The sequence below is a fragment of the Manis javanica genome, chromosome 8, assembly GCF_040802235.1.
Source record: "Manis javanica isolate MJ-LG chromosome 8, MJ_LKY, whole genome shotgun sequence".
In the NCBI taxonomy this organism is placed as follows: domain Eukaryota; kingdom Metazoa; phylum Chordata; class Mammalia; order Pholidota; family Manidae; genus Manis; species Manis javanica.
In genome coordinates this window covers 74,465,012-74,479,789 of record NC_133163.1, presented here as the reverse complement: position 1 = coordinate 74,479,789, position 14,778 = coordinate 74,465,012, and the positions used below count along the sequence as shown (strand labels likewise).

At 44.0% G+C, this 14,778-nt stretch overlaps 1 protein-coding gene across 4 annotated transcripts in view; it reads right to left on the bottom strand.

Annotated features, from left to right (window-relative positions):
- Positions 1 to 14,429, bottom strand: part of SLC7A8 (solute carrier family 7 member 8) — a 47,622-nt gene extending 33,193 nt beyond the window's left edge. For 2 of the 4 annotated variants that reach the window (XM_017665166.3, XM_073211511.1), the window contains exons 1-2: positions 13,522 to 14,428; positions 346 to 550 (exon numbers count right to left, since the gene is read on the bottom strand). In XM_017665166.3, coding sequence (XP_017520655.1) covers positions 346 to 550; positions 13,522 to 13,672 — 356 coding nt within the window. In that variant the 5' untranslated portion in view covers positions 13,673 to 14,428. Of the gene's footprint in view, positions 1 to 345; positions 551 to 3,261; positions 3,302 to 13,521 lie in introns of those variants that run through there. The other 2 variants (XM_073211510.1, XM_037017439.2) reach the window with 2 other exon arrangements.
- Positions 14,430 to 14,778: the final 349 nt, after the last annotated feature.

Here is a 14,778-nt window from a genome sequence, read left to right as displayed (position 1 = left end):
ATTATCCTTGGTAATGTGAGAAGAGGGCACCCCAGCTCTGAGGTGGTCCTTCGCATTTGCCCAGAACAACGGCTTTCTTTTTTGGTGGGAGTCTGTGGCCAGTGTCAGCATACAGTTCTGTTCACTCTCATTCATAAAGTCTTGCCCACTACGGTCAGCAAAGAGTAGAAGAATCTACAACCTGGTTCTTCTGCCACTCCTGGGAGCATCAAGGGGAAACAAGGATATACTAGCAACCATGACATGGAAGGAAAAGAGGAATCCCATTCTCTAGCTCCCCTTAGCCCACTGGAAAGCACTGGCCTCTGCTTGTTAGACCACAAGGGCCTCCGCAGATCCTCTTACCCAGCCAGTCCTCCGAAGATGTCCTTGACGTATGAGTAGTCACCTCCAGATTTGGGGATGGTGACCCCGAGCTCAGCATAGCATAGGGCTCCTACAGCTGTGATGATACCCGTCACGATCCAGACAATGAGAGCAAGGCCCACAGAGCCGGCATTCTCCAGCACTCCTTTTGGTGAGACGAAGATTCCAGAGCCGATAATGTTCCCTGCATGAGGCACCAAGGAGAGACAGTGGAGAGAGCGTGGTCAGCAGGACCGGTGTTTACATGGGTGGTCTCACCTCTGATATGATTCTAACATGCCTTTGGGATGTGCACATCACTTTCAGTCAGGTGTGTCTAGCAATAATTCTTGCTGAAAGTAGGGGAAAGAGGAGTAGACAATGAACATGTAGAGATAAGGAACTTGGTCAAGTGCTTTACATATTTCCTTTAATCCTCAAGACAACCTTACGGAATCAGGTATCACTTCTCCCATTTTTCAGAGGAGGAAGCTGAGTCTCAGAGATACCAAGTGCACAGGACACAAAGTAGTAAGCGGTGGCTCAGGTATTGAACCTCAGGACCCTCTGACTGGGCTGCATGTGATCTACCCAAGGTGACAAAGGTCTGAAGATTGGCTGGAAATGGCAGGGCTGGAAAAGTAGGCTGCTCTCAGAGACTGTTCTGCTGGTTAGAAATCTTCAAAAATGAGTTGAAGGGCAATACATTTTGGACAGGTTGCAGCCACACCCCCATAACTGGGGATTTTCAAGACCTATGAGCATGGATAGCACTCCTGGCTGGCCTCTTCCCCAGACATGACAGCCCTACGCTTGGTGAGGAATACGAAATAACCCATAAAAAGTCCTTGTAGTTGGAAGTGGTTTGCAGGACTGCAATACATGCAAAGGTGCAGCACTGTATTCGTCCAAAGGTCGTTCCCTTCTATTGTTTCATGTGACTGTCACAACATTATGAAATTCCGGAAAAGGGGAAAGGACAGGTATTTCCCACTCTATTTTACAAACTAAGAGCCTAAGACACAGAGGGGTTAAGTGGCTTTCTCCAAATTTCACAGCTACTGATGGGTAAAATCGGATCTAGAAGTTGGTCTCCTGATGCTTAATCCAGTGCTCTTCCCACGAATCCACTTCACTTCTGTGGGCAAGAAGCTGGTTTTCTCCTGAGACGTGAGGTGGGAAGCAAGGAACTGAATGGTTGGCTAGTGGGATGTGTGTGCTGGGCAGGGGAGGAGCTGGAGTGTGGGGGCAGCTCCTGATGTGCTCTCCCACAAGCTTTCATTTGTCCACTTCTTGTGATTCAAGGTGGTGATCAGGTGTTTTGAGGCCTTCACTTAGAGGCCCACCCAGCTGCCCCACTAATGGCCTGGGGCAAGAAGCAAAGATAATGGTATGCTCAACTTTCAAAAACTGACTTTCAGATCTCACCCATAACTTAACCTCAATCCAGTCCTGAAACTTCCTCTTGTAAACCAAAATTCAAAATTTAATCTTAGGCCATGGATCCAATTATTTCAGTTAAAGGAGAAGAGAGGAGAATATTCATACCATAATACTCTTTTCCTCTGGGATTCAGTATATGCTGCTCCTTTTCAAACTAAAAAATTGCAGTGTGGAATGAGTAAAGGGAGAGGGAAGGGGTCCCACAGGCCCCAAAGCAGTGAGGAGTGGTTAAGACTGAAATACAAACTCAGAGGGCACGGGCCCACCACTGGATTCAGATGTGAAGAAAACACATTTCTGTCTCAAGCATGCCCTCCTTGTCCTAGCACGCATAGTCTACCCAAACAGAACAGGGCTGTGTACAGAAATTAAACTAAAAGAAGAAACAATCCCTCCTGTTCAAATCTGTGATCTAAACAAACATCAGGCAAAGAGAGAGAGAAAAATGAGATTCTGGGTGATACCAATTCTTAAAGGCTTTTCCTTTTTGCGTATGTTGACATAAAGTCTTATGACATGAATGAGGAACTCTTTCCACTCTCCTCCACCAGTCATCATATGTGCTTTGCATGAATATTGGCTTAGTGGAGATGAAAAGGCCTTCTGGTAGTATCCCAGAAGTCCAGGACAGAGTCACCATGTCACAGTACCCTTCACCTGCCAAACTGAACGTGCTGCTGTACCCTGGAAGACACCAGGTGCCGGGAGCTGAGCACTGGAGAGGGAATTGCCAATAGCATGGAAAAGTGATAGTGAAGTCCTTGCCTAGGAGGAAGTTATCAGAAGAGTAATCTGTAGGACATTAAAGCCAGCCAAGGGGGCAAATACAACTCAGGTTATAAAATTAGCTCAAGGGGTTAGAAACACAATCAATATAAGAGAAAAACAAAGTTTGACTTTGGTCTTTAAGGTGCTGAAAGGGGAGGCTGGGAACAGCTGGGTGTTGCTCAGAGCCAGGAATGGCTATTGAAGGAGGAAGTAGAGGTGGATATTTCTGAAGAGATCTCATCTCCTCAGGAATGAAGAGGGTTAATGTTCCACTAAGTGTTCTTGGAAAACAAATGACCACAGTGGGGATCAGTAAGCACTTCTGATCTCCGGCTCTGACATTTCGGGAGTGTGTGCTCCCTCCCTTGTTCCAGGTGAGGAGCCTCTTGGAAGGTGGGATGTGCTATGCCAACAGCCCTTTGCTGGTCTGACCCCTTCCTGCCTTCAATTATTCTTGGCTAACATGTCCTTCCCTGGAGCTGCTGGGGTGATGGTGTGGGTTGTAATAGGTTGGCATTGGGACAAGAGTCCTTATTTCATAAAAATTGGGTTCTCCCCTCTTGACAACCTTAATTTTGATCAAATTAAAATTACCAAGATAAAAGCTAACCCCTCCTCCTCCAAACTGAATTATGTTAGCCCAAACTGAGTAGTAGGGAATAGTAAGGAGAGGAATGCCTCTCTCTGATTCTAGGAAGCCTCTACCTGGTGAACCAGCATCAGATAACATTTCCTCCACTTTGGCGGCCTCTGGAGCTTCTGCATGGGGAGGAATGTCATTCACACCTCAATTGTGTTCTGGAGCTGAAAGATCATTCATATTATATTTACTCAGAAGTTCTGCTTACTGTATACAGTCTTCCATGTGATTATTGGATTAACAATTATCTCCCCCACTAGACTATAAGCTCCATGAGAGCAGGAACTGTATCACTTCCTCTCCCCATGAAGTGTCGTATAATAGACACCCCATAAAGGTTTACTGAATGAATGATGTCTGACATTGGTCTAGAATTTATTTCTACAGAGCAATTTAATATACCTGTTTAATAGAACCACCAATCCTGTGAAGTATGTCAAGTCTGTATTATATGCAAATCAACAAGGCAACCCACTTATTTCACTGCTGAGGAGAACAGACTGGCTACTATTACCATTTTCAGTGTATAGGGGAAGAAAGTAGGGCAACTACTATTCCCATTTTCCAAAGAAAAAATAAGGGAGGTATTATTATTCCTATTTTATGGATGAAGAAACTGGGACCCAGAGAGGTAGTTATTTGCCTAAATCACAGGGTAAATTAGTAGTAACTGGATTAGAATCTAAATCTGTCACAGCCTCAAGCATTTCCCTGAAAAGAGTCAGTTTTACATGCTCCACTCCATAGGCAATGAGAATGGTTGACAGAAGATGCTTATGAAAGAACTGGAATGCAGATCTGATTCCTTCCTTCTATTGCAGTACCACCTTTAAAGGTGATTTACAAAACATTCATGTCCATTACCTTACTTGATTGTCATTTCTTAGGTACATAGGGCAGGTACTATCATTCCTATTTACCTCTGCAAAGACTGAGGTTCAGAGAGGTGAGGAGCTTTGATGGAAGTCACATACTGCATATATAGCAAAGCTGGGATGAGAGGCCAAGTCCTTGGAATCCTGGCTCAGGGTTTCCTTCAGACTGCCTCTCCTCTAGAAATTGCACAACACTTTAAACACTTCAATTGCAGGGCTTTTTAAACTCGGACACTGTCCAAGTGAGGCTTTTCTGGAGTGGCTTGCAAAAAGGATGACTGAGAAAGGGCTTTTCTACCTTGACAATGAACCTTTCTTGATGATAGGTTGGAAGAAAGTTGATTACTGTGGCAATTTTTGTCTCCATTGTTTCGCTTTTAGACTCATTGTCTATAAAGCCATTCAAGAATGAGATGCTCACCTGTCTGGTATAGCCAAGGTACTGGAAGTCAGAGTTTTGATCCTCCCTTACATCCATTCCAATTAACAAAATAATCATCTTATCACGTGGATCTTTAGTGAAAAATAAATCCTAGGATGCTTGGACAATGAGGCCCAGTTTGGCTTGTTCTATCAGAGAAAAGCTAAGCAAACCACTCCATTAAAAAGGGGCCAAGTTGTATCAGTGGGCAAGTCTTCACTAGAAAAATTCCCGGAATTGAGAAAATCCACATCTGCCATGAATAACCACTGACTTCCCCGCTGTGGGCCATTAACCACGTGATTCCTATAAAGACCTTAGTCATATCCAGGCCTGTCCACACTAGAATGCTGTAGCTATCAAATAATTCCCTAAGGCATGGAATTACAAACTTCTAATGCCCAACAGACCCTCAGATCCCAAAGGCTTTGGTCTTCCTTACTAACTTATGCTAGTCTTGAATTAGCAAGAGCTCCTCCTGGAACTTGGAAGTTCTGTCCATTTCCATGGTGTCCAGAGAAAGCTGAGGTGAACCTTCTCTGTGCTCCAGCAATAAAGTGGTTGGGAGGTTCACAGGATTTTCAGGACTAGGGGAACATTGTGGAAGCAGGGTCTGGTACGCTGAGGCTGGGCTTTGATCCTCACTGCAGGCCTGGAAGCTCACCATGTTTCTTGGCCTATACACACTTTCCCATCAGGACCAAACGAACCGCTACATCAGGGTGAGAGCAGGTCAGGACTCTGATCCACGCCCTGCGGAGGTGCCATCTCTGGCAGAATAGAGATGTGGAGGGTGCTACAGGACCCTGCTGTTTGGGATTCCTTACTGAAAAGCAGAAGGGCACCAGACTGAGCACTGGGGGAACACCGATTCCTTGCTTTGCCACTTGCCACAAGCCATGTGACCCGAAGATTTCTGAGAGTCCCTTCCTTCATCTGCTGAGTGAGAATTGTTCCTCCCTGCCTACCTCATAGGAGTAGGCATCAAAGGAGATCACATATGTGTGGGAGCACTTTATAGTCTGTGAAATCCAAGATAAGGAATTGCTAGGGTTTATAGCAACAGGGATAGAAACCATCTTTAGAAGAATCCGATGGGCTTGCTTTGGAGATTTGGCTCCAAAATATCACTGTAGAGCCAGGACCACGAAGCATTCTCTGAGTCACTTGTCTCCTTGTTCTAGGTGTAATTTTCAGATGCTGTAGGTGGGCGGCCAGCAGGTAATTGCACCTCAAGAAGTATTTATTGAGCATCCACTTTGTACGTGCTTGCTTTTAAAGGTAATTGTGAAGCACTTGTTCACGCATGGACTTTTAATGAAAAAGGTGGAGCCAACCACCACTGCCAGCCCCTGAAAGACAGGCATCCTGGCCTGAGGGGCTAGGAGTGCTGAGCCCTCAAATATGCCCATTAAGGGTTTGTAACTGGCCTCCAGCGTCTCCCTGTCTGGTTGGGGAACCAGGCACCAGCAGTGACAGCCTTTGTCTGCCTCCGTGGTGCTCATCCAGAGGCAACTGTGCACCATTCCCCATTACCAGGGACAGATGGCAATGACCAGAGACACTTTGGCCATCACAGCTCTGGGAGGGGAGTTACTGGCATCTAGAGGGTGTTGGCTCGGGGCGCTGCTAAGTGTGCTCCAGTGTATGGAGCAGCCCCCAGAACAAAAAAGTATCTGGCTCAAAAGATAATAGTGCCAAGGTTGAGAAACCCTGTTCCATCTCCAAGCCTCATGTCATCATTTGGCTTATCCTGAAAGTCCCTTTGAGATTTGAAGTTGGGTGTTTTAGGGGTTTGTTTTTAATACAAAACGTTATTGTTCATGGAAATAACTCCGTTTTAAGCCAAAATTTTTTTCTTATTGTGTTAAAAAACATTAACATTAAATTTAGCACTTTAAACTGTCTTCAAGTGTACAGTTCAGTAGTGTTAAGAATATTCACATTGCTGAGGAACATCTCCAATGGATGATTTTTGACTGACTGCTATTAGTCAGCAAATACTTTCTAAGCACCTACCACATGCCAGGCTGAATATATGGGGACACGAAAATGAGTAAGACTCAGTCCCTGCCTCAAGGAGCTGTGTGGAGCAGTGAAGACATATAAGTGGACACAGAGTTGACAAGGTAGAACATTAGTTGAATGAGTGTTATTGCAGTGTATGACAAGATACTGTGGATGGAAAGGTGACTGGCTTGGTCTATTCAGAAAGTTTCCTGGAAGGGAGGAAGTACAGGAAGGATGCTGATGAGTAAGTAGACTCAGATCAGTAGAGGGGAAAGAAAAAGCATTGGCAGCTTGATAAGCAGGTTGGGCTTGGGCTAAACTGACCAGTTCTTCTCATTGCCTCATCAAGTCCAATCTAAATTTCTGAATCAGAATTCAGTAGTGCATTCACATGTGTGTGTGTGGTGGGGGGCTGGGGGTGAGAGGGGAAGTGGGGGTGGTGAAGAATGAATCCAAGGAGAGAAACTGCTATTTATTGAATATATACCATAGGATACCAGCTTTATTTTAATAATCTACAAAAACTTCCATTTTACAGGTAAGTAAATTGACAGCTTTCCAGGTTACAAAGCCTATAAATATGGAGGCAGTTTGCAAACCCCAGACTGTCTCCAAAGCCCCTCCTGTTCTGCTAGATTACCCAGTTCCTTCCTTTCCACAACACATGATGCAGATCATGGGAAAATTCATTATTTGCTTTCTACCGCCAGTCGGCAGTAGGGCCTGCTTAACAAATGCCAGCTTATCTCTAAGGCAAACTGACCTGCCTTTATCAGCTGCTTACTAAACACCCTATGCAGAATTGCACTCTAAAAAAGCAGCTAAAACATTTATACATATCACAGATGTACGATCAGGCACCTTTACAATCTGCATATAGATGAGTAAAGCACGCTATAATTTGGCAGCAAGAGTTCTGTCTCTGGGTAATCTGCCTTCACAATGGGCTGGCCAGTGTGAAGCTGCCCTGAAGATCTTCAGTAACACTGTGAAACCCTCTCCCCAGAAGTGACATCACTGCTAACACTGAAGATGCTTAAAGCAGGGAGCAAACCAATGGGAAGATTTGTGACAGTGACAAAGGATCAGGGATGAGATGTGATCGATAAAGCTTTTCAGCTCAAAGTTCATTCACTCTATAAATAAAATAGCTTAAAATAGACCTGAGGGATCATTTTGCTTCTTAGAAATAAAATTCATCAGTGTTCAGCACAGCGCCTAGCATATAATGTGCTCAATGAATGCTGAATGTTAAAATTTGGACAATCCGAATCCTATGGCCAGCAGCCCCCACTGCTGTCCCAGGGAGCGGGCTGCAGTTCGCCACCTGCAGGTCCCTGGGGCGAAGGGACTCAGGGGGCCTGCTCTGTAGGCAGTCCGAGAGGGGTGCAAGGCCTGGTCCTGCCTGGTGTGTATCCTCAGCCAGGAGTTAAAAATTGGATAGGAACAGTCCCTAGTGTCTGAGCTGCTGAATGGCTGCTGTTTTTAGTAGTTCAGAATATATGTTGGGGATTATTTGATCATGCCTACTTTTTTTGACACCTGCTTACCACTTCAAACAATAAAAAAACAAGAATAACAACAGAAATTCTTGAAGCAGAAAGCCGAAAATCTTGGTGGCCCAGCAACTGAGAAGTCCCGACCTGTCTGCCCAACGCCTCCATGCCACTTCAATCAGCTGATGTAATCCAGAAAAGGCGAATCTATGGTGCCAGCCTCTCTGAGAAAGTCACTGGGTCCAGGTGCAGTGTGCTTGCTGTTCTAAATAAAAGGGATGCTTGGCTATGTTTCTTGGACACAATTTTTTACCTGCTGGGTTCCTATCTTCTTTCCCCAGTGTTCTCTATCTCTTCCTAGTCACTCATTTCCGCATGACTCTGTTCTTGGAGAGAAGATACTGCAGCCCTGCCAGCAGCAGGCTCACTCAGGTCACTCCTTGAGCTCTTCATTCCTGGAGACAGGAAGCATGCAACCCAACAGGATCCCTGTCCCCACTGCCCCTGGAGCCCCATGCTTGGGGCACTTTGGTTTGGCCCAGTGGCTTCAGAGCTCAGTGACCTGGTGGGAATCCTGCCTCTGCCTTTCCTCAATTACTTTTTCATTCAAACCCTTCCTTTTTTTTTTAAATTAAGGTAGCATTGATTTACAATCTTATGAAGGTTTCACATGAGCAACATTGTGATTTCAACATTCACCCATATTATCAAGTTCCCCCACCCCCACCGCACATACCCCATGGCAGTCACTGTCCATCAGCCTATAAGATGCAATAGAGTCACTAGTTGTCTTCTCTGTGCTATACTGCCTTCCCTGTGAACCCCCTCCATTATGTGTGCTAATCATAATGCCCCTTAATCCCCTTCTCCCTCATCTTCCGCCTGCCCTCCCCAACCCCTCCCCTTTGGTAACTGTTTAGTCCCTTCTTGGAGTCTGTTGAGTCTGTGTTGTTTTGTTCCTTCAGTTTTGCTTTGTCAAACCCTTCCTTTTTGTAACAGTACTTATTTCATGGGATTAGATGAGAATATTCATAAAATGCTAAACAGGTATTATGCATCTGGAGCACAGTAATGCTCAGTAAATGGTAGTCACTTATTATAATCCTTACCCTGCTGGGTATAACCTTTCCCTATTCACCAAGAGGTGTTTGTTTTGAGAAGTCTCCTAGCTGGCTTCTGGCTCTGAGTTTTCTTTGAAAACAATGAGTGTTTTAAGCATGTTTTCATCCTGAATGAACCAAATCCAAATCCCTCCACATTAAAAAAAAAAAAATTGAACTCAAGAAAAAACAAACTCAAGAAGCAATTTTCACACTTCATCTCTCTGTTAACATCCAATAGGCATTTTGGGGATTAGAAAGTTAACACATCATATTGGAGACTAAAATGTAAACTCTTCTAATGTGGTGTAAAACACATTGGTCTGAAAATTTCCAAATTAGTCCAATGCCATTTCATTATAGTTATACTAATAGCCATACTTCTTTTTTGACAAATAGCCTTAGACAATTTTTCCCCCAACTTTTTCAGTATCAGACATTCATGGTCTTTCCAGGCTCCAGTTTCAGGGTTGTAAGGCCCTCCACGGCTCATTCCCTTACCACATGATACACCCCAGCCTCCTTCCCTCTTCTCTGGTTACCAATTAGAAGAGGGGAATGACCAAGAGCTTTGGCTATAGAGTTAGACCAGCTCAACAATCAGTTGTGTGACCCTGGGCAAATTACCTACAAGCTCTGTGACTTAATTTCCCCATGTTTACAATAGAGATAGTTACAATATCTACTTCTAAAAGATTGTGTTCAGAATCAAATAAAGTAATACATACAAAGAGTTAATAACATAGGAACTGGCATTTAGTAAGAGCTCAACAAATACGGTTTTTTAAACATCTTGTTAGTTGGGGAGAGTGGTCCAGTAGACCTGCATGTAGCATTTCCCTGCAGCAAATATACCAAGTTTCCTCCTAACACACAATGTGTTAAAAACAAAAGGATCTGACATATTATGAATATTTTTCCTAAGGCTTTGCAACTGGTCTGATGCCTTCAGCCCTAGATTCTAGGTAAGTACCTAATTACATAACTAATATAAGGTGACTTTAAAGATCCAGGAACACTGTGGGCACCTCTACCATGGCTGGGGAGAATGCTGGACTGTGGAGGAAAGGTGTGCATGGGGGAGAATTAACAGGAGCATGGTCTGTGAGGGCCAGATCCTGTAGTAGCTTGATGTTCCTTGGGCTGCCCCACACATCTTCCTGCAGTTTACCAGGAATATTAACCTTCTTCAACTCGCAGTTGATTGCTCAACTCCCCTTTCCATGGGACACCTCCTGGCTGGGAACACAACACTAACTGCTTCATCTTTAAGAACGAATAAGGATCTCTGGCCAGAGTCTAAAGGAAACGTCCTTTTTCCTTTATTTATTTTTTAAGGCATAAAAAATAGAAATAGTTGAGAATAATGCTTAAAGAGTTCAGGATGCACACAAACTCTAGGTTTGAATCTTGGCTTCAATATTTTTTAGCCATGTGACCTTCAGCAAGTTGCTTATCTTTCTCAGCCTCTATTTCTTTAACTGGAGGAAGATGTAATAAGTGCTTACTACATAGGATTATTGTGAGGGGTAAAAAAAGATAATGATGTTAGGTAATTGGACAAGTGTTTGGCATATAATAAGTGTTTAATAATGATAACTAGCAGTAGTAGCTTTGGTATCATTAATAAATGAATTTTGCTGCTTTGTCACACTCTCTCTAGATTTTGGGGGACAGTACACTCATGATGAAATCTAAGTTCATCTGTTGCCAACAGATTTCCTTAGCCAAGTACATAGAAAGCAATAGGCTGGTTAGGTTAGGGCAAAGTTTAAAATATCAAAATGGCCCCATCTAATTGTCCAGGTCGATGAAATTATTCCTAGCTTAAAGATTTTCAAGCCAGTGTTCCAACAGCCCTTCAGATGAATACTTATTATTACTACTGCATTCATATTTTTGTCCAGGAATCAATCAAATTAAACAATCACTTGAGTAATTGTTCCATGTCAGGCACTTCACTAAGCACTAAAGATTTAGAGATGTATAAAATATATATTCTTTTGTGTGAGGAAGTAACAATTTAGTTGTTTTCCTTTTACCTACAAAATATCCCAGAATTATCTTTTCTACTCTATCTTTCCCCATCTCCTTTAAGATGCTTATTAATCTGGTTCTGGGAGAGAACTTCTCTCTCTTGTACTTATTACCACTCACTTAACTTTGGTCTTCTTTGGCTCTTACACAATTCAACCATATCAATTTCCAATGTTCTCCGTTTAATGCATATGAAACTCTCTTAAGAAATTTCCTTTTTTTCTTTCTGCCTTCTAATTCTCTTTCTTCCATAGCATCGACATTGAGCACCAGATCACTGAATTCTGCATAGAAAATGCCATTTCTATTTTTGCTTTTGGTCTTGGAAAATCTGGAATCACTGTCGTCCACTAGCACCCTTTCCTGAAGAGGACAGGGCAGCTGCTCAGCACATCTACAGCTCAACAGCCATGCAGGAGGGGAAGCAGAAAGGATTTTGCCCCCTATCATCCTAAATGAGAAATTTACATCTTATCCTTGCTTAAATGGAGGTAGAATAGTGTCTATTAACTCTACAAGGATACTCACACTTTGGAAAAATATCCTGATTTCTCAGAAACCACATATTTGGGATCTCTTTTCACCACAGAACACCAGAATTATTGTTCTTATTATGGCAATGCTAATGGGATCACTGGGACTATTCTCACATTGAAGCGTAATTATGAGGGTATGGACCAATCAGTAGCAACATTCCTCATCTGAAATTGTACTTCTTATATCTGACCACTCCCATTTCTTCATAGTCTTACAAAAATGTTAAAGAAAGAGACCAAAACAACCTCAGTATATTGGAAAATATCCTCTACCCTTAAATAACTGCACATGTGTAGGGGTGGGTGAGCAAGGCTGAGGCATAACAAGAGGCTTAACTGCATATGGGTGCATGTGGGTGTACACATCTGTGTATGAATCAGAACCTTCCCAAAGGGAGGAAAATGCTTAATCTTATCAGTGAAAGTGGTAAAAGAGGTAACAGGCTCTGGGGCTATTTACAGACCTAAATTGGCATGTGCTATACATATTGAGTACTTTGCTGATCTCATCTTTAAGAACAATTGAGATAAAGGAGAGGCAAAGAAAAGGTAATCAGTGATTCAGATCAGGTCAATATATATATATTTTAATATTATTATCTTTCTTTAACTGTAGATGCCTGGAAAACCTCCCAGAGCCAAAGAACTAGACAAAATGGGATTCCATTTTGAAATAGAATAGAGATAACATGATCACTGAAGTTTGGGTGTAGAGGTGAAGAGTATTATTTGAATACTGTACTGATTTTATTTTATTTCAAGGGTGTTCTCCAGTGTCACTATCGCTCAGGTGTCAAAATGTCTCTGTGCCACTGCATGGAACATGAGGTCATCCAGAGAAACTGATCTGTGGGCAACAGGACAAAATAAGCCTTCAAGGAACCTGGAGAGACAATACAAATATGTCCAGACCACCTTTCTCTGAGAAGAAGGTAAAGCCCGCTACCAAAGACAGCAGAAGAAACTCTCACCCTCTGAAGTAAGGACAGTAACATGCCATTGCCCAGTCACCTCCAGGCCCTCTCTGGAATAAGGCCAATGTGTTGTCTAGAGATGCAGCCATACTGGGGCCTCTTGCCCTGTAGAGTGCAGTTAAGGGTTTGGAGTGGCCTGCCCTGGCGCTCTCAGGGGCACCCGGGCTCCTCTGCTTCAAGGCCTCCCGCTGGGACACACTGCAGCAGTCAGTTCCTCCTGGACTCCACACACTAGTCACTCCCACTTCCAGTCCAGAGCCTTGAAGGGTCTTCTGTGGTTGTTAAGAGAAGGGTGGACTCTGTGAGGCACTAGAGAAACTGCAAACTATACCTTTACAGAAAGGCACACTCTGTCTCTTCCTCCATAATTTATTTCCTCATCAATGATATGAGAGTATCAACCTGTCACATCTACTTCACAGAGTGAAAGTACTGCCTGATGAAAAACCTGTAGAAAGGCAAGGCATTATTATTGCCATTGCAGTTATTTTTATTATTACACATTCCCTAGGCCCACAGCTTCCTATAACACAAAACAACAAAACATCTACTCAATATATCTCAAAAGCTGGCCCACAGCCTGCTGAAGAGATGGCTGCAAGCTGGCCATCAGCCAGCGGTGTGACGACCCCGCCTCCGACCCCCACCCCTTAGGTCCGTTCTATGAACAGAACTGCTCAGCAAGAGATGTACAACATACACCACTTCCTATAGCTGTTCAACTTGACCACTGGGGATGGGTTTACAGCACAGGTAAATGACAATCGTATTCTAAGGGAGCAGGAAGCAGAAATGGTGCTTAGAGGAGTTAAGGTCCCACAGGAGGTCCCCCGGGAAGCGGGAGGATTGTTAGGTGGGCAAAGGAATCGGACTCACCTATGATGATACCGCAAGCACTGACCAATCCAATCTCTTTCTTCAGGGCTACTCCGCCCCCTCCGGAACCAGTCTCTCCGCTGACCTCCGACTGGCTCCCACCGGAGTGGCTCTTCTCAGTGGTGTTTCGGTGCCTGGCCCCTTTTTCCATCTTTCTCAGTATTTTAACCTCTGAAAGGTATCTCTCTTCTAAATGCGTACAGTGCCAATCTATTTATACAGACTTCCAAATTAAAACGTCCTTTTCCGAAATGAGGACCACTTCCTACCGTCTTAAAAAAAATCCCAAGCAAATCAAAGAAAAAACGGAAGATACCCCTACTTCGTATTAAGGACACTCTTGTCACTCGTGCTTAGGAACAAGGAAAGTGTGGTTAAAAGCCGAGGGAAGGAGACATAGATATTTAGATATAAAAATAGAACTGTACAGCTACGCCAGCTGGAATTCTGAAGGCGATGTGGATCTTCAGAAACCAGAATGGTACTGCACTCTGTACCAGGCAGTGGCTTATTTCAGACGCTAGTCTGGATCGCCCTCGGCTCTCCCCCTAAGAAAACAGAGTCTTTACCTCCCCTTATCCTTTTCTTTTATGATGAGGATAAAAGTAGTTTTCGTTAACTGAAGGGGAAACAGGCAATCCTCCGGTCGGTTCTTCTCTTCCAGAAAAACAACTGTGGACCCGACCGGTTTGCTCTAGATCTTGTTGCCACCTGCTGCTGTGGGTTTCTTTTTTTTTTCCCCCCTCCCGATCTTTTGCCTTTCGCTTTCTCCAGATGTCCTGCTCTGTCCCGCTAGTCGCCTGTCCTTGTTTTCCTTCTTGCGATCTGCGTCCTCACGGCCCAGACTGCCCCATCTTTCTGGGTTACAAGAGAGTGGCTCTGCGCACACGGACGCGCTTCCCTTTCAGCGAGGGGTTTTATGTGCTGAGCTGGCTCTGGCTCCGCCCCCACTCCGCGTTGCTCTCCATCTTCACTCCGTCTCCTTCCTCCTCTTAGATTTAAATATTAGCAAGTAGCCTCCGACGATCACCGAGAAGATGGACTAAAATATCTCTTTGTAATCATCTCTCTTTTTCCATCTTTCTCGGAAGAAATGCAAGTAAAATCCTTCCCGGTCAACTGTTGCGGGGGAGTACAGAAGCTACTATAGTGTTATACAGGTCACACAGCATTTGTGAGCTTTGTAAGGGACGCAGGGTGCAGACACCTTCAGTGCCATCAGAAACACACCGGTGACAGTGTTAAAATATTCCTGGG